This window comes from Ornithorhynchus anatinus, chromosome X5 (genome assembly GCF_004115215.2).
Source record: "Ornithorhynchus anatinus isolate Pmale09 chromosome X5, mOrnAna1.pri.v4, whole genome shotgun sequence".
Taxonomy (NCBI): Eukaryota; Metazoa; Chordata; class Mammalia; order Monotremata; family Ornithorhynchidae; genus Ornithorhynchus; species Ornithorhynchus anatinus.
Genome location: NC_041753.1, coordinates 23,680,089 through 23,699,590, shown reverse-complemented (window position 1 = coordinate 23,699,590; position 19,502 = coordinate 23,680,089). Strand labels below are relative to the sequence as shown.

The following is a 19,502-nucleotide window of genomic DNA, read 5'->3' as shown; positions in this document are numbered from 1 at the left end:
TGTGGGCAAGTCACTTAGCTTCTCTGTGCCTCAGTTACCTCATCTGTAAAATGGGGATTAACTGTGAGCCTCACGTGGGGCAACCTGATTACCCTGTATCTACCCCAGCGCTTAGAACAGTGCTCTGAACATAGTAAGTGCTTAACAAATACGAACATTTTAGAGAAACAGCATGGCTCAGTGGAAAGAGCACGGGCTTGGGAGTCAGAAGCCATGGGTTTGAATCCTTGCTCTGCCACTTGTCATCTGTGTGACTGTGGGCAAGTCACTTAACTTCTCGGGCCTCAATTACCTTATCTGTAAAATGGGGTTTAAAACTGTGAGCCCCACGTGGGACAACCTGATTACCCTGTATCTACCCCAGCGCTTAGAACAGTGCTTTGCACACAGTAAGCAATTAACAAATACCAACATTATTATTATTATTATTATTAGTTTTCTTATTTGGTGATAACTTCTGTGTCAAAGTCTTTGCCACGTGATGGAGTCGAAACAAAATAATTCAACTGATCGATGTTATTTGTCGAGTGTTTACTATATGCAGAACATTGTAGTAAACACTTTGAAGAGTACGATACAACAGAGTTGGTAGATACAAGCTGTGCTCACAATGAGCTCACAGCCAAAGATGAAATTACAATTCAGACACGTTTCCTGTCCATAAGGGTCTCAGAGAGTAAGAGGAAGTGAGAGCCCAGAAATGTTAAGATGGTAATGCCAGGTCACACAGCAAACCAGTGGCCGAGCTGGGATTAGAACTCAGGTCATGTGAACCCATTCACATTCCATTCAGCAATGAGGCCTACCAGGGAATGCACTGTCACTCACAACCTAGTCTTATCAGCCAACCAACCAGACCTTGACAAATCCTGAATATCCAGACTTCTTCTTTGGGCCTCTGGGTCAGTGGTATATATGGATATGTCTAAGGGCAATTCCTCTTTTAACGGGTGGGAGGAGATTATTGGTACATGGACACAGACATTTTGTCCCAGAGTGGATGCAGTGGGAATGTCCCCTTTAGGATCCTGCCCAGGGCAGCCTTCAGGTCCCTGTTCCTCAGGCTGTAGATAAGGGGGTTCAGAGTGGGGGGCACCACAGTGTAGAACATGGAAACCAGCAGATCCAGAGCCGAGGGTGAGTCTGAAGGTGGTTTGAGATAGGCAAACGCTCCGGTAAAGAGAAAAATGATGATGACAGTGAGATGGGGCAGGCAGGTGGAGAAGGCTTTGGTCCGGCCCTCAGAGGACGGCATCCTCAGGACAGCTGAGAAGATGAAGACGTAGGAGAGGATGATGTAAATGAAGCAGATAGCATCTAAGACAAAACCAGCAGCCACACTCACATCAATGGCAATGTGGATTTCAGAGCAGGAGATCTTCAGCAGAGGGGGGGCATCACAGAAGAACTGCTGGACTGTATTGGACCCACAGAAAGTCAGGGAGAAGGTAGAAGCTGAAAGCAAGACTCCAAACAGACAGCCACCAAACCATGAAGCTGCTGCCATGCGAATACAGGCCGTTTTGTTCATGATCAACTCATAATGCAAGGGGGAGCAGATGGCGGCATAGCGGTCATAGGACATTGCAGTGAGGAGAAAAAACTCTGAAGCAGCAAATAAGACCACTAGGAAGAGCTGTAAGACACAACCTAGGAAAGAGATGGAGCTGTCACTGGTCAAGGAGTTGACAATGGACTTGGGAACCGTTGTGGAAATGTAGCAGAGGTCTATGATGGACAAGTTCTTGAGAAAGAAGTACATTGGGGAGTGGAGATGCTGGTCGAGGGTGGTGACAGCAACAATGAGGAGATTCCCCAGAAGGGCCACTAGATAGACAAGGAGGAACAGCATGGCATGGACCAGCTGTAGTTCCCGGATGTCAGAGAAGCCCAGGAGGAGGAATTCAGCCACTGTGGAGCCGTTGGTCATTTCTGGGAGTTGATGCTGACTCGCTGGAAAGGAAGAGGGAATCTTAAATTTAGAAACATCAATATTCGCTCTAGACTGTATGTTACTTGTGGACAGGGAACATGTCTACCAACCCTATCATGTTGTCCAGTCTAGAGGAGGAACTAATAAGACTGGTGATTATATGCTGTATAAAAAGGGGGTCTAGAGAAACAGCAACAGCAATAATAAAATAAACAATATAAAATGAGGCAAAATGTATAATCACAAGGCTTGGAAGTTTGTTTCACAATATTGTATAGAATTCATTCAATAGTATTTATTGAGCACTTACTATGTGCAGAGCACTGTACTAAGCGCTTGGGATGAACAAGTCGGCAACAGATAGAGACAGTCCCTGCCGTTTGACGGGCTTACAGTCTAATCGGGGGAGATGGACAGACAAGAACAATGGCAATAAATAGAGTCGAGGGGAAGAACATCTCGTAAAAACAATGGCAACTAAATAGAATGTAACTAAACACAACTGATTGTGGTATACTTAATAATTTATAACTGTACATTGTGCTTTATGCAAAGAAGGTGCTTAGACAGCTAGAGTCCTTCGAGGTCCTAGTTTAGGGTGACAGATTTATAGCATGAGAGCAAGATGGAGGGGGAGGAAAGTTTGCTTGAAGTTAACAGTGTCAACAGAGAAGTAACTGTGTGGAGGCAGAGAGGCCAGCTTGAGGAGACATCACTTGCCAGATTGCAATAGTGGGCTTGGAAGCAGGATAACCTCACCATCAGCCAAGGAGGGACATAGATAAAATAGAGGACCGGTGGAAATCCAGTGGAGATGCTGGCGACTGATGGATATGGGGAGTGATTATGTAGGTGGGTGGTGGCATTGTTGGGGGTTTATCCTCTAGTAATTATGGAGAGTGTATTCATGGTTGTACCTTTCTTGATGTGGGACAAGAACAAACATGGTTTTGGAAATCTCTGAATGCCTCCTCATTGCAGTTTTGTGGCATGACCACCCGAGCTACTAGTTCATGTGATCCTTTCTTTTATGGTCCTTCCATTCTATTGTGGCAGGGCCCAGTTGAAAGACCTCACGCCTGGGAGTCACAGGATCTGGTGTGTAATCCTGGCTCTGCCACATTCCTGCCGAGTCACCTTAGGCATGTAACTTTTCTCTACCTCAGTTCCCTCATCTGGAAAATGGGGATTCAATACTTCTCCTTCCAATTTAGACCCTGATCCCCACGTGAGGTGGACACTGTGTCTGATCCCATTATCATGTGGCTGATCCGGCCCTCAGTATTTTGATTAGCGTATTGTAAGATCTTTATAGATACCACAATCATCGTCAGTGATAATAATGATAAAATACGTAATGATGTCTAAAATGTTACAGAATAAAAAATTAATAATGATCTAATCATTGTTAGATCATTAATCTTCTAGACTGTGAGCCTGTTATTGGGCAGGGATTGTCTGTATCTGTTGCTGAATTGTACTTTCCAAGAGTTTAGTAGAGTGCTCTGCACACGGTAAGTACTCAATAAATACGAGTGAATGAATGAATAGTGGAGAAGGCAGAAACTAAAATAGATCCCAGATAGGAGAAGGCCAGAGAGTATAAAGAGATGTACATGATGGCTACGAAATGCTCTCGATGATTTTATCATACTTGGACAAAAAACACCCTCATATGTAAAGACACTTATCGTGCAGATATACACAACCACACACACACACTCTCGCACACATGCTTCAACTGACTGCGGTTACTTATACGAAAACAGATACAGTCATACAAACCCATACATATTTAGCCACTCATATTCTCATTTAACTATTTGCTAAAGCATCACTCCCCCGACTCAGAATCATACCTCGAGAGTTTCCAGTACCCTACCAGTCTTGGCTACCAGACGGTCAGTCAAGCGGAGGCATACCCAATTCATTCCTAGCTTGCGCAGTGGCTAGCGAGTGAATGGCAATCTGCTACATGTCAAAACTCACTTGTGCTGGGTAGCATGGTCATGGGAGGGAGTTGAGGAGGAGACTCAAGGTTACTGGAGGGAAGAAGGCAGTGGTAAAGCACTTCTGTATTTTTACTAAGAAAAGTCTATGGATAAACTACCAGAACACTGGCAGGTGGAGAATGGGGCACTCCTGGAAAGATGTGTCCATTGAGTTGCTGTGGGTCAGAGAGGACTCGATAGCATAAGAAAAGACAGAGAATGGCTCCAACATCTCTCCTCCAAACCTTTCCCTGGCACCATGTATCTTTTCACATGAAACAAAAACACCTCAAGGTCATCTTCAAGGCTTTCTGCCAGGTGAGATGGTCTTAATTCCCATTTTACAGATGCGGTATCTGAGGGACAGAGAAACAAAGTGACTTGCCCAATGTCACGCAGCAGATAAGTGGCAGAGCCAGGATTAGAACCCAGGTCCCCAGGCCCATTGTGGGGTAGGGACTGTCTCTTCTGTTGCTGAATTGTACTTTCCAAGCGCATAGTACAGTGCTTTGCACACAGTAAGACCTCAATAAATACGATTGAAGAATGAGTGAATGGCAGAGGCAGGATTAGAACCCATCTCCCCTTAGTACTACCATTACTATTTGCCTCTCCCTGGGCCCAGACACACGTTTTCCCTGGAAGGTGATGGGAGAAGATTCCCTCACCTGCCCCACCCTGGGCACACACACAGCCGCCAACACAATAAATCCGACTATGGTTGTCAGAGGAAAATGAAACCAACTGATGTTTAGTTGACTCCAATCAACTCCTTGCCATTACCTTCAGGGCTTTTTACCAGAGTTCTTATCCATGTTTCCCTTCCCTCTTTAATAATGTTGGTATTTGTTAAGCGCTTACTATGTGCAGAGCACTGTTCCAAGTGCTGGGGTAGATACAGGGTAATCAGGTTGTCCCACTTGAGGCTCACAGTTAATCCCCATTTTACAGATGAGGTAACTGAGGCACAGAGAAGTTAAGTGACTTGCCCAAAGTCACACAGCTGACAACCAACTACCCTCCAGCCCTTGAAAACAGATGTTCTCCCTGTGCTTTTCCAAGGAGTTTCCCTCCTCCAAACAATGGCTCAGACCCTTTTTTCTGCCCGAATCTCCCTCTCCCTTCAAATTTGCCCAGATTAATGTTTCTTCTCCCCATGCCGTATCAGCCCAGATACCACCTCTGCATTTACACATTCATAATGGCTCACAGCTCTTCTCTTCCTATAGATTCACATTGCTATGTAAGCACTGATTAAACTGTGCATCCACTTTTCCATTCTTATTTCCCCCTGGCTGTGAATTATTTTGGATCAGTCTAGCCCAGCACACTGATAAGTCTAGGAGGGAAGGGATTGAATCTCTTACCTCCATTGTGTTCACCCAAAATTCCTGCATGCAGGAGTTGATGATCCCATGCTTGTGGTCTAGAACCAATCAGCCTCTCTCATTCCCTCCCTGTCATTTCCAACCAGAATCTTTTTCTGACGTCTAGGACCCACTTCTGGCCGAAGTGACCACAACATGATGTTGACGCTGTGCTGCAGGGCCCCAGCCAGGCAAGCGGCTTCCATGTTAGCTGGATGGAGGTGGATAAGGAAAGGGAGATGACTGATGGTTGGGTCCACTGCATTGTCAAATACTTACCCTCCTGAAAGCCCACCTGCCCTTCCCCTAGATATGTAACCCTGCCCCCAAATCAGACATTGGCCCTGCGTGTGAGCATTTCCCCCAAATGGCTCCATCTTTTGCCATCCCTATCATGGTCTCTCTCACCCCCTCCACCACCACCCCGGTCACACTCACAGGGGCAGCCTAGGGCCTGAGGGCTCTGACCTCTGCTGAGTTGGGATCGTCCTCTCTCCACTCCAGTTCTCGGGTGCAGCTGGCTATGAAGGAAGGGACAGCATGGCACTCTAAGCCCCTCTCTGATCTCCTGTGGCAGGGAGATGTTCTCCAGTGAGTCCTCCATCCACAGGGATAAAGCTGCCACTGCTCCATGAGGAACCTCTGGAGGATCAACTCAGGTGGGACCTCATGTCCTGGCCGATGCCAAAAACCTTTGCCTGTGAGGTCCCTGAGGTCCTGCAGAGATAAAGGCTCAGTCCCTAAAGCTGCACTAATGGTGCTGCACCCCAGGGTTCCCATGGAAACAACAGCATCTGCATCCCAACATCCCAACTGTTTCTAATGTTACTGACAGTCTACATCAACCATGGGTGGTTTCAGCTTCATCTCCTATACAACCTTAGACAGTCAGTTTCTCATTCAGTTGGAAAATGGATCGATTCCATTTTCTGACACCTGATTGCAAATCTAGAGAGAACAGGAGATTCCTCTGAATCCATCCTAGGATTCTCCCCAAGGCTGAGTGGGGTGGGGCGGGGGACTGAGGTTTTGAGAATGGGATCATGGGAAGGAGAAATTCCTGGCTTGAGGAAGAATAAGATGGAAGTGGCCTCTCCTTTTGTGATGATTTACTAACCTGGGTTCTGGGAACTAGAGTTCCATCAGTGAATGCCTCTTTCCCCTTTCAAACACCATCATTATTATTATTATTAGTTTTCTTATTTGGTGTTAATTTCTTTGTCAGATTCTGTGCCACGTGATGGAGTCGAAACAAAATAATTCAATCGATTGATGGGTTTTTTTTTGAGTGTTTACTGTGGGCAGAACATTGTAGTAAGCACTTCGAAGAGTATGATACAGTGGATTTGGTAGATACATCCCATGCCCACAATGAGCTTACACCCAAAGATGAAATCACAATTCAGGCAGACACATTTCCTGTCCATTAGGGTCTCAGAGAGTAAGAGGAAGTGAGAGCCCAGAAATTGTAAGACGCTAACACCAGGTCACACAGCAGGCCAGTGGCCGAGCTGGGATTAGAACTCAGGTCATGTGACACCCATTCACATTCCATTCAGCCATGAGGCCTCCTAGGGAATGCATTGTCACTCACAACCTAGTCTTATCAGCCAACCTCCCAGACCTTGACAACTCCTGAATATCCAAACTAGTTCTTTGGGCCTCTGGGTAAGTGGTATATATGGATGAGTCTAAGGACAATTCCTCTCGTAAGGGGTGGGAGGGCATTATTGGTACATGGATACAGACATTTTGTCCCAAAATGGATGCTGGGGGAATGTCCCCTTAGGATCCTGCCCAGGGCAGCCTTCAGGTCCCTGTTCCTCAGGCTGTAGATTAGGGGGTTCACAGTGGGGGGCACCACAGTGTAGAACATGGAAACCAGCAGATCCAGAGCTGAGGGTGAGTCTGAAGGTGGTTTGAGATAGGCAAATGCTCCGGTAAAGAGAAAAATGATGATGACAGTGAGATGGGGCAGGCAGGTGGAGAAGGCTTTGGTCCGGCCCTCAGAGGACGGCATCCTCAGCATGGCTGAGAAGATGAAGACGTAGGAGAGGATGATGTAAATGAAGCAGACAGCATCTAAGACTAACCCAGTAGCCACACTCACATCAATGGCAACATGAACTTTAGAGCAGGAGATCTTCAGCAGTGGGGGGATGTCACAGAAGAATTGCTGGACAGTATTGGACCCACAAAAGGTCAGGGAGAAGGTAGAAGCTGAAAGCAGTATTCCAAACAGACCCCCATTGAGCCATGATGCTACTGCCATGCGCATACAGGCTGTTTTGTTCATGATGAGCTCATAACGCAGGGGGCAGCAGATGGCGGCATAGCGGTCATAGGACATTGCAGTGAGGACAAATAGCTCTGAAACAGCAAACAAGACCACTAGGAAGAGCTGTGAGACACAACCCAGGAAAGAGATGGAGCTGTCACTGGTCAAGGAGTTGACAACAGATTTGGGAACCGTTGTAGAAATGTAGCAAAGGTCTATGATGGACAAGTTCTTGAGAAAGAAATACATGGGGGTGTGGAGACGTTGGTCGAGGGTAGTGACAGCAACAATGAGGAGATTCCCCAGAAGGGCCAGTAGGTAGATAAGGAGGAACAGTGTGGCATGGACCAGCTGCAGCTCCCAGATGTCAGAGAAGCCCAGGAGGAGGAATTCAGCCACTGTGGAGACGTTGGTCATTCCTGGGAGATGATGCTGACTCCCTGGAAAGGGAGAGGGAATCTTAAATTTAGAGACATCGACATTCCCTCTAGACTGTATGCTACTTGTGGACAGGTAACATTCATTCAATAGTATTTCAATAGTATTTATTGAGCGCTTACTATGTGCAGAGCACTGTACTAAGCGCTTGGGATGAACAAGTCGGCAACAGATAGAGACAGTCCCTGCCGTTTGACGGGCTTACAGTCTAATCATGTCTACCAACCCTATTATGTTGTCCAGTCTAGAGGGGGAACTAATATGACTGGTGATTATATGCTGTATAAAAAGGGGGCCTAGAGAAACAGCAACAGCAATAATAAAATAAACGATATAATATTAGGCAAAATGTATAATCACAAGGCTTGCAAGTTTATGTTGCACAATACTGGATAGAATGTAACTAAACACAACTGACTGTGGTATGCTAAATAATTTATAACCGTACGTTGTGCTTTATGCGAAGTTGGTGCTTAGACAGATAGAGGCCTTCGAGGTCCTAGATTAGGGTGACAGATTAATAATAATAATGATGACATTTGTTAAGCACTTGCTATCTGCAAAGCACTGTTCTAAGCGCTGGGGGAATACAAGGTGATCAGGTTGTCCCACATGGGACTCACAGTCTTAATCACCATTTTACAGATGAGGTAACTGAGGCACAGAGAATTTAAGTGACTTGCCCAAAGTCACACAGCTGACAAGTGGTGGAGCCAGAATTAAAACCCATTACCTCTGACTTCCAAGCCCGTTCTCTTTTCACTGAGCCACGCTGCTTCCCCATGATGGCATTTGTTAAGTGCTTACTATTTGCAAAGCACTGTTCTAAGCACTGGAGAGGATACAAGGTGTTCAGTTGTCCCACTTGTGGCTCACAGTATTCATCCCCATTTTCCAAATGAGGTAACTGAGGTACAAAGAAGTTAAGTGAGTTGCCCAAAGTCACACAGCTGACAAGCAGCTGATTTGGGATTTGAACTCATGACCTCTGACTCCCAAGCCCGTGCTCTTTCCACTGAGCCTGACAGCAAGATGGAGGAGGAGGGAGGTTTGCTTGAAGTTTACAGTGTCAACAGAGAAGTAACTGTGTGGAGGCAGAGAGGCCAGCTTGAGGAGACATCACTTGCCAGATTGCAATAGTGGGCTTGGAGGCAGGATAACCTCACCATCAGCCAAGGAGGGACATAGGTAACATAGAGGACTGGTGGACAGCCACTGGAGATGCTGGTAACCGATGGTTATGGGGAGTGATTATGTAGGTGGGTGCTGGTATTGTTGGGAGTTTATTCTCTAGTAATTATGGAGAGTGTATTCATGGTTGTGCCTTTCTTGATGTGGGACAAGAACAAACCTGTTTTTGGAAACTTCTGAGTGCCTCCTCATTGCGGTTTTGTGGCACGACCACCTGAACTAATAGATCATATGATCCCTTCTCTGACGGTCCCTCCATTCTATTGTGGCAGGGCCCAGTTGAAAGATCCCACACCTGGGAGTCAGAGGATCTGGTGTGTAGTCCTGGCTCTGCCACATTCCTGCCATGTTACCTTAGGCATGTAACTTTTCTCTACCTCAGTTCCCTCATCTGGAAAATGGGGATTCAGTACTTCTCCTTCCAGCTTAGACCTTGAGCCCCACGTGAGGTGGACACTGTGTCTGACCCCATTATCGTGTGGCTGACCTGGCCCTCAGTATTTTCATTAGCGTATTGTAAGATCCTAATAGATACCACAATCATTATTATTAGCAATAATAGTAATAAAATATATAATGATGGCTAAAATGTTACATAATATATAATTAATAATGATCTAATCATTGTTAGATCATCAATCTTCTAGTCTGTGACCCCATTGTGGGCAGGGATTGTCTGTATCTGTTGCTGAATTGTACTTTCCAAGCGCTTAGTAGAGTGCTCTGCACACGGTAAGTGCTCAATAAATTTGATTGAATGAATAGTGGAGAAGGCAGAAACTAAAATAGATCCCAGATAGGAGAAGGCCAGAGAGTATAAAGAGATGTATATGATGGCTATGAAATGCTCTTGATGATTTTATCATACTTGGACAAAAAACACCCTCATATGTAAAGACACTTATCGTGCAGATATACACAACCACACACACACACACTCACACACACATGCTTCAACTGACTGAGGTTACTTATACGAAAACGCACAGTCACACACACCCACACATATTTAGCCACTCATTTACTCATTTAACTATTTGCTAAAGCATCACTCCCCCAACTCAGAATCATACCTCAAGAGTTTCCAGTACTCTACCAGTCTCCACTACCAGACAGACCGTCAAGCAGAGGCATCCCCATTCCATTCTTAGCTTGCCCATTGGCTACCGAGCGGAAGGCAATCTGCTACATGTCAAAACTCACCTGTGCTGGGCAGCAGGGTCATGGAGAGAGTCGAGGAGAAGACTTAAGGTTCCTGGAGGGAAGAAGGCAGTGGTAAAGCACTTCGGTATTTTTACCAAGAAAACTCTATGGATAAACAACCAGAACACTGGCAGGTGGAGAATGGGGTGTTCCTGGAGAGATGTGTCCATTGAGTCGCTGTGGGTCAAAGATGACTTGGTAGCATAAGAAAAGACAGAGAATGGCTCAAACCTCTCTCCTTCAAACCCTTCCCTGGCACCACGTATCTTTTCACATGAAACAAAAACACCGCATGGTCATCTTCAAGGCTTTACACGATGTGAGACTCGATCTTAATTCCCATTGTAGAGATGCGGTATCTGAGGCACAGAGAAGCAAAGTGACTTGCCCAACGTCACACAGCAGACAAGTGGCAGAGCCAGGATTAGAACCCAGTTCCCCTTACTACTATCACTACTATTTGCCTCTCCCTGGGCCCAGACACACTTTTTCCCTGGATGGTGATGGGAGAATATTCCCTCCCCTGTCCCACCCAGGGAACACACACAGCCGCTAACACAACAAATCCGACTGTGGTTGTTAAAGGAAAATGAAACAGACTGAGATTTGGTTGACTCCAATCTATTCCTCGCCATTAGCTTCAGGGCTTTTTGCCAGAGTTCTTCTCCGTGTTTCCCCTTCCCTCTTTACCAACTACCCTCCAGCCCTTGGAAACAGATCTTCTCCCTGTGCTTCTCCAAGGACTTTCTCTTCTCCAAAGGCTCAGACCCTTTTTTCTGCCCAAAACTCCCTCTCCTTTCAAATTTGCCCAGATTAATGATCCTTCTCCCCATGCCGTATCAGCCCAGATACCACCTCTGCATTTACACATTCACAATGGCGCTTAACTCTTCCTTACCTACAGATTCACATTACTATGTAAGCACTGATTAAGCTGTGCATCCACCTTTCCGTTCTTATTTCCCCCTATCTGTGAATTGTTTTGGGTCAGTCTAGCCCAGCAGACTGGTAAATCCAGAAGGGAAGGGATTGAATCTCTTACCTCCATTGTGTTCACCCAAAATTCCTGCATAGAGGAGATGATCCCATGCTTGTGGTCTAGAACCAATCACGTTATCTCACTTCCTCCCTGTCATTTCCAACCAGAATCTTTTTCTGACGTCCAGGATCCACTCCTGGCTGAAGTGGCCACACCATAATGCTGACACTGTACTGCAGTGCCACAGCAGACATGCGGCTTCTATGTTAGCTGGATGGAGGTGGATGAGAAAGGGGAGATGACTGATGGTTGGGGCCACTGCACTGTTAAATACTTACTGTCCAAAAGCCCACCTGCCCCTCTGGGGATGTAGCCCTGACCCAAAGTCAGACACTGGCCCCATGTGTGAGCATTTCCCCAGAATGGCTTCATCTTTTGCCATCCCCATCATGGCCTTTTCCTTACCCTCCACCACCACCCCTGGTCACACTCACTGGGGCAGCATAGGGCCTGAGGGCTCTGACTTCTGCTGGGTTGGGATGGTGCTCTCTCCACTCCAGTTCTTGGGTGTAGCTGCCTATGAAGGAAGGGACAGCATGGCACACTCAGCTCCTCTCTGATCTCCTGTGGCAGGGAGATGTTCTCCAGAGAGTTCCCCATCCACAGAGATAAAGCTGCCACTGCTCCGTGGGGAACCCCTGGAGGATCAACTCAGGTGAGACCTCGTGTCCTGGCCAATGCCAAAAACCTCTGCCTGTGAGGTCCCTGAGGTCCTGCAGAGATAACAGCTCAGTCCCTAAAGCTGCAATAATGGTGCTGCAGCCCAGGGTTCCCATGGAATCTATACCATCTGCATCCCACCATCCCAACTGTTTCTAATGTTACTGACAGTCTACATCAACCATGGGTGGTTTCAGCATCATCTCCTATACAAACTTAGACAATCAGTTTCTCATTCAATCAGTAAATGGATCAATTCCATTTTCTGACACCTGATTGCAAATCTAGAGAGAGAAGGAGATTCCTCTGAATCCATCCTAGGATTCTCCCCCAGGCTGAGTGGGGTTGGGCGGGGACTGAGGTTTTGAGAATGGGATGATGGGAAGGAGAAATTCCTGACTTGAGGAAGAATAAGATGCAAGTGGCTCCTGCTGTTGTGATGATTTACTAACCTGGGTTCTGGAACCTCAGTGCATGTCTCAATCCCCTTTCAAACACCATCATCATTATTATTATTTGTTTTCTTGTTTGGTGATAACAATTTCTGTGTCAAAGTCTGTGCCACGTGATGGAGTCGAAACAAAATAATTCATTTTATCGATGGCATTTGTCGAGTGTTTACTGTGTGCAGAACACTGTAGTAAGCACTTGAAGAGTGAGATACAATGGAGTTGGGAGACACAATCCTTGCCCACAATGAGCTTACAGCCAAAGATCCAATTACAATTCAATCAGACACATTTCTTGCCCCATAGGGTCTCAGGGTGTAAGAGGAAGTGAGAGCCCAGAAATGGTAAGACATTAATGCCAGGTCACACAGCAGGCCAGTGGCTGAGCTGGGATTAGGACTCAGGTCATGTGACTCCCATTCACATTCCATTCAGTTATGTGGTCTCCTGGGGTAGGCACTGTCACTCATAACCTAGTCTTATCAGCCAACCTCTCAGACCTTGACAAATTCTGAATATCCAGACTTGTTCTTCGGTCCTCTGGGTCAGTACTATATTTGGATGCATCTAAGGGCATTTCTTCTTTTAAGATGTGGGAGGGGATTATTGGTACATGGATACAGACATTTTGTCCCAGAGTGAATGCTGGGGGAATGTCCCCTTTAGGATCCTGCCCAGGGCAGCCTTCAGGTCCCTGTTCCTCAGGCTGTAGATTAGGGGGTTCACAGTGGGGGGCATCACAGTGTAGAACATGGAAACCAGCAGATCCAGAGCTGAGGGTGAGTCTGAAGGTGGTTTGAGATAGGCAAATGCTCCGGTAAAGAGAAAAATGATGATGACAGTGAGATGGGGCATGCAGGTGGAGAAGGCTTTGGTCCGGCCCTCAGAAGATGGCATCCTCAGAACGGCAGAGAGGATGTGGACGTAGGAGAAGATGATGTAAAAAAAACAGATGGCATCTAAGACTATCGCAGTAGCCACACTCACATCTATGCCAATGTGATCCTCAGAGCAGGAGATCTTCAGCAGAGGGGGGGCATCGCAGAAGAACTTCTGAACAGCATTGGACCCACAAAAGGTCAGGGAGAAGGTAGAAGCTGAAAACAAGACTCCAAACACACACCCAATAAGCCATGAGGCTGCTGCCATGCGCACACTGGCTGTTTTGTTCATGATGAGCTCATAACGCAGCGGGGAGCAGATGGCGGCATAGCGGTCATAAGACATTGTAGTGAGGACAAAAAACTCTGAAGCAGCAAACAAGACCACTAGGAAGAGCTGTGAGACACAACCCAGAAAGGAGATGGACCTGTCACCGGTCAAAGAGTTGAAAATGGATTTGGGAACTGTTGTAGAAATGTAGCAGAGGTCTATGAAAGACAAGTTCTTGAGAAAGAAGTACATGGGGGTGTGGAGATGTTGGTCGAGGGTGGTGACAGCAACAATGAGGAGATTCCCCAGAAGGGCCAGTAGGTAGATAAGGAGGAACAGCGTGGCATGGACCAGCTGCAGCTCCCGGATATCAGAGAAGCCCAGGAGGAGGAATTCAGCCACCATGGAGACGTTGGTCATTTCTGGGAGATGATGCTGACTCCCTGGAAAGGAAGAAGGAGTCTTAAATTTAGAGACATCGACTTTCCCGCTAGACTGTAAATTCCTTTGGGGCAGGTAACACTGCTACCAATTATATCATATTGTACTCTCTCAAGCACTTAGCACAGCGCTCTGCACACTGTAAGTGATCAATAAATTGATTCCCATTGGAATTAATAAAGCAGCTGTATTCATTGATCATCTATTGAGTTCAATAGTATTAATACATGTCTAGGGGGGAGACTGTATTCATTTATACAATACATTACAGATGTGGACATAAGTGTTGTGGGTCTGAGGGAGAGGTGAAAAAAGGGAGCAAATTCAAGTGCGAGGGCAATGCAGAAGAATGTGGGAGAAGAGGAAATGAGGGCTTAGGCAGGGAAGGCCTTTTGGAAGAGATGTGTTTTCAATAAGACTTTGAAGGTAGGGAGGGTCATCGTCTGTGAGATATGAAGAGGGAGGGCGTGGGCAAGAGGTCGGTGACAAGATAGATAAGATCGAGGTACAGTGAGTGAGATGGAACCAGACGAGTGAGGTGTGCAGGCTGGCTGGTAGGAGGAAAGCAGCAAGATAAAGCAGCAGGACTCAGGCTCAGAGGATCCCTGGCTTCTACTGGATTTTGGGGGTGTGGGTCGACCACCCAATAGTATATGAACCCTAATGGGGAGCAGGGCTCAGGAGAACACCAGAGTTACGGGTGTTAAGGCTTTAACACCCCCCGCCCACAGTTGTAGAGCTGCCTGTGAACACCCAGGGGTGAAGGAAGGCAGCAGTCGGATGAATCAAAACCATGGCATGAAGTGGATGGCTGGTAGTTCCCAAGATATGTCATAGATTCTGGTAGAGCACGCTTCATAATGGCTAAGGGGGAGAGAGGGACAGTCAATCAATGGCCTTTAGTGAGCACCTACTGATAGCAGAGCACTGTACTGAGCATTGGGACAGTACAGTACAATAAAAATGGTAGACACACTTTCTGCCCTCAAGAATCTGTCAATCCGAGTGTAGTCAAAAGCAGGATTCACAATCTTGCTTCTGTCCCCACCCTCAGGCCCACAGCACTTATGTACATATCTGTAAATTATATATTATAAAATATTTCTATTAACGTTTGTCTCCCCCTCTAGGCTGTAAGCTCGTTGTGGGTAAGGAATGTATCTACTCACTCTGTTGTACTCTCCCAAGCACTGAGTAGTGTTCTGGACACAGTAAGTGCTCAATAAATACCACTGAATGACTGTCACTCACTTGGGGATCCGTTTAGACTGTGAGCCCGTTGTTGGGCAGGGATTGTCTCTATCTGTTGCCGAATTGTACATTCAAAGTGCTTAGTACAGTGCTCTGCCTATAGTAAGCGCTCAGTAAATACTATTGAATGAATGTAGGGGTATGAACACAATAAGTAAATCAGTGGTATTTATTGAGTACACACTGTGTGCAGAGCACTGTACTAAGTGCTTGGGAGAGTTCAATTCATCAGAGTTGGCAGATATTTTTCATCCCACCAGGAGGTAGCAGTCCAGTGGGTAATTTTATACTTTGTAAAAAAGGTTGCCTAGAGAAACAACAATGATAAAATAGACCACAGCACTCCCATTATTTGGAGCCCTGCTAAAATCCCACCTCCTTTAACAAGCTTTCCCATCACCCTAACCCCTATCATTCCTGAACGAGGTGATGTACACCTTCGTGAACACTTAGGTGCATATGTCCACTCAGTACTTTTTATTTTTCAGAATTTTTATGTTGTCTCTTTTGGGGCAGGGAATCATTCACTTATTTTTCAGAACTTTTCAAGCACCTAGTACAGTGCATGGCCTCAAGTGGGCACTCAATAAATCATCTAACTTTTACCGCTGCTATTTACCTCTCCTTGGGTCCAAAGACACTTCCTTCTTTGGATGTGATAGGAGAAGATTCCTTTCTCCCCTCCCCTCCAGAGCACCACCAGACTAGGTTTGTTTACCACCCCTCACCCCCGCCACCTTGGGCACAAACACAGCCTCTGACACAAGTAGTCTGATTATGGCTCTCCCTCTTTGGAGGAAAATGAATCACAGATTGACATTTGGTTGCCTTCAGTCAACTCTTGTCTATCGGCTCCAGGGTTCTCCACTGTCTCCTCTCTGCTTCCCTTCCCTCCTCACTTAGTGTGCCGCAGCACTTGGAAACGAACCTTCTCTCTGTCCCTCTCTCGGGTCTGTCTCTCCCAGTCCTTGTTTCAGATGCATCTTTCTGCCTGGAATTCCCTCTCCTTTCAAATCATTCAGACAGCAGCTCTCACCATCTTCAAAATCCTTCTGAAATATCACATTCTCCAGGAGAACATCGCATGTTAATGTTTTTTTCTCACCAGACCATACCAGCCCAACTACCACCTCTGAATTTGTACATTCACGACCACCCGTAGCACTTCCCTACCTAGAGATTTACATTATTATGTAAGCACTTGTTAAGCTGCATACCCATTTTTCCATTCTTCATTCCCCCCATTGTAAATTGTTTTGAATCGGTCTAGCTTAGTAGACCAGGAGATCAGGAATTACATCTGTAGGGGATGTTGTGCCCCGGCTCTGACCCGCCAGAGTTTCAAGGCTAAGGCTGTGTTTTCGCAAGTATGGTGTGTGCCCTGGACATGTGCAGATTTAGCTGGTAAACACCTTATCTAAGCTATTTTGCTTTTGTAGTGATGTCATGCAGCATATAAAGGGGTGGCTCTGGTTAGGCGGGGTGTGGTGTGCCTCCTGTGCCCTGCTGCCACCCAGGGTTGTCCCGTAAGTAACTTCCCCAAATAGACCACTTAATAGTTAAGCAAGCTGGCGTGGTCTGCTTCCTTTTTCGGAATCTCTATGCCATCCCGTTACGGCAGGACGGTGCAACTTGACGGGATTTTCCCTTACAACATCTCTTACCTGTACTGTGTTCTCCCAACATTTGGGGAGAACTCATGCATGGAGGACTTGATGATAGGGCAAGTCGCTGTCCAGAACCAGTCACGACTTCTCTTCCCTGTCTGTCATTTCCCCGCCAGAAGTGTTTTTGATGTCCAGGACCCACTTCTGGCTGAAACAACCACAGCATAATGCTGACTCTGGGCTGCAGTGTCACAACCAGGCAGGCATTTGTCATGGTAGCTGGAATGGAGGTGGGTGAGAAAGGGGAATTGTGTGGTGGTTGGGGCCACTGTACTGGCAAACACTTGCCCTCCTGCAAGCCCGCCTGCCCCTCTGGGGATGCAGCCCTGCTGTCAACTCCAACTTTGGCCGTGTGTGAAAGTCTCCTCAAAATCCACCATCTCTTGAATCCCCATCCTAGTCCTTTCCTGCCGCTCTACCCTGCTGATCACACTCACCAGGGCAGTGTGGGGCTCAGGAGCACTGACCTCTACTGGGCTGGTCCCCTTTCCTCTCCAGTTCTTGGTTGCAACTGGCTATGAAGGGACAGTGTGGTGCTCTCATGTGGGTGCTGAGATGTTCTCCAAATGGTCCCCCATCCCCATAGATAAAGCAGCCACTGCTCCGTGGGGAGCCCCCTGAGCCGGTCCTCCATGGGGAGCCCCCAGAGGACTAGCTCGAGTGGGACCTTGTGGCCTGGGCAACGTTAGAACCCTCTGCTTACAATGTTCCTGAGGCCCCATAGAGGTGAGAGTCCGGTCTCTGAATTTGTAACAGTGGCCCTGAACCATGGCATTCCCACAGAAACAAAGGCATCTGCAACCCTACACTGCAACGGTTTCTGATGTTACCGACAATCTGTATCAACCGTGGGTGTATTCAGCTTCATCTCATTTACAACCTCAAACTATCAGTCTATCATTCAGTCATCCAGGGAAGAAAATTGTAGTGTTAGATACTTTCTAACTGCAAATCTAGAGAGAGCGAGAGATGTCTCTGAATCCAACCTAAGGCCCTCTCCCGGACTGAGTGGGGGCAGGGCAGGGGACTGAGGTTCTGATTATGAGGTGATGGGAAGGGGAAATTCCAGGTTTAAGGAGGAATAGGACAGAGGCTATGCTTTGTCCTCTCTTTAACTCAGTATCAGAAACAGCTCCTCCTATTGGGATGCTGTACTGGAGAAAGTTGAGTTCCTTCCAAAGAATGGCCCTGTCCCCTTTCAAAGTGTCGCAACAAACCTCAAGGAAAATGAAGCAATAATCTGTCTCTTAGCCTCCCCCAATCCCTGGCTCATGGAACTCCTGACTGGAACTCCTTCACCCTTCCAGTCCATCAGACCACGACTCTCCCCATCTTCAAAGTCTTTCTGAAATCACCACCTCCTAGAGAATACGTTCCTCGATCAATTTTTTGTCTCTTTAAGTCACTTCCTCCCAACACTAATTGGCATTTTGGACCACTTATGGACTTATCCACTCACTCCCACCAGTTGAAGCTCTCTTCATAGTGTCTATACAAACTGTAGTCTCAAAACTCACCTGTTCTGAGAAGCAGCGGCACGGGAGAGTTGAGGGCGTAGGCGCAAGTTTACCACATGAAAGGAGGCAATGGTAAACCACTTCCTTATTTTCACCAAGCAAAGTCAATGGATATGCTACCAGAGCAATTGCAGATGGAGGTGGGGTATACTGGGAGAGATATGTCCATGGCGTCACTATAGGTCGGAGATAGCTCAACAGCATAAGACAAGTCTTGATGCAAACATCTATCTCCTTTTCTATTTTTCCCTCCATTCCTTCCTACTCTAGGCAATTTATTCTGTGTCTATCTCCCCCATTATACTGCAGTCTCCTAGATAGCAGGGACAATACATTTTTTTCTCTCCTTAGAATTTACTACAGTGCTTTGCACCCAGAATGTGATCAGTAATTATAATCGATTGATTGATTGAAGGATGGATGGAGGGATAAGAGGATGACTTTGATAAGACAGATGGAGCTGTAACCATACTGTCTCCATTCTCCCTTATAGCCTCCCATTTTCCAACTTTCATACCCACCCAAGTGATCTAACATGCATATTATCACAGTTATTACCAATAACGTTTTTATTGAGCTTAGGTGCCAAAAAACTGTTCCAAGTGCTAGAGTGAAAACAAAATAATCAGATCAGACACAATCCCTAGCCTATGGAGCCTGTATTGAATTCCCACTTTACAGAAAGTCCTAGAGATGTTAATTCTCCAATTCAAGGTCACACAGCTGTTCGGTGCCAGAGTTGGGATTGATACTTTGGTTTTATCAATCCCAGTCTCACATTTGTTCCATTAGTGCATGATGCCTCCCAAAGAATGGATCGTCAGTCACATACTAGGTTCATCAACGACCCTCCCAGACTTTGACAAATCCTCACTCTCATGACTATCTCTTTGGACTTGTAGGACATCTTTGTACGTAGAGAAGT

General features: G+C 46.5%; 3 protein-coding genes across 3 annotated transcripts; all 3 read right to left on the bottom strand.

The window, feature by feature from the left end:
- Positions 1-961: 961 nt before the first annotated feature.
- Positions 962-1,930, bottom strand: LOC100083110 (olfactory receptor 14A16-like). Its single transcript, XM_001513651.3, has one exon. The coding sequence runs from the start codon at positions 1,928-1,930 to the stop codon at positions 962-964; it is 969 nt and encodes a 322-aa protein (XP_001513701.3).
- A 4,981-nt stretch (positions 1,931-6,911) lies between these two features.
- On the bottom strand, positions 6,912-8,003 carry LOC100083127 (olfactory receptor 14A16-like). The gene has a single exon (XM_007667125.3). It carries the CDS (start codon positions 7,984-7,986, stop codon positions 6,940-6,942), a length of 1,047 nt encoding a protein of 348 aa, XP_007665315.3. The 5' UTR covers positions 7,987-8,003; the 3' UTR covers positions 6,912-6,939.
- A 5,036-nt stretch (positions 8,004-13,039) lies between these two features.
- On the bottom strand, positions 13,040-19,484 carry LOC100083140 (olfactory receptor 14A16-like). The gene is made up of 5 exons (XM_029054638.2): positions 19,452-19,484; positions 18,578-18,582; positions 17,203-17,279; positions 14,872-15,006; positions 13,040-14,144 (listed from the first exon to the last, which is right to left on the bottom strand). The coding sequence occupies exons 1-5, from the start codon at positions 19,482-19,484 to the stop codon at positions 13,153-13,155; spliced, it is 1,242 nt and encodes a 413-aa protein (XP_028910471.1). The 3' UTR covers positions 13,040-13,152.
- Positions 19,485-19,502: the final 18 nt, after the last annotated feature.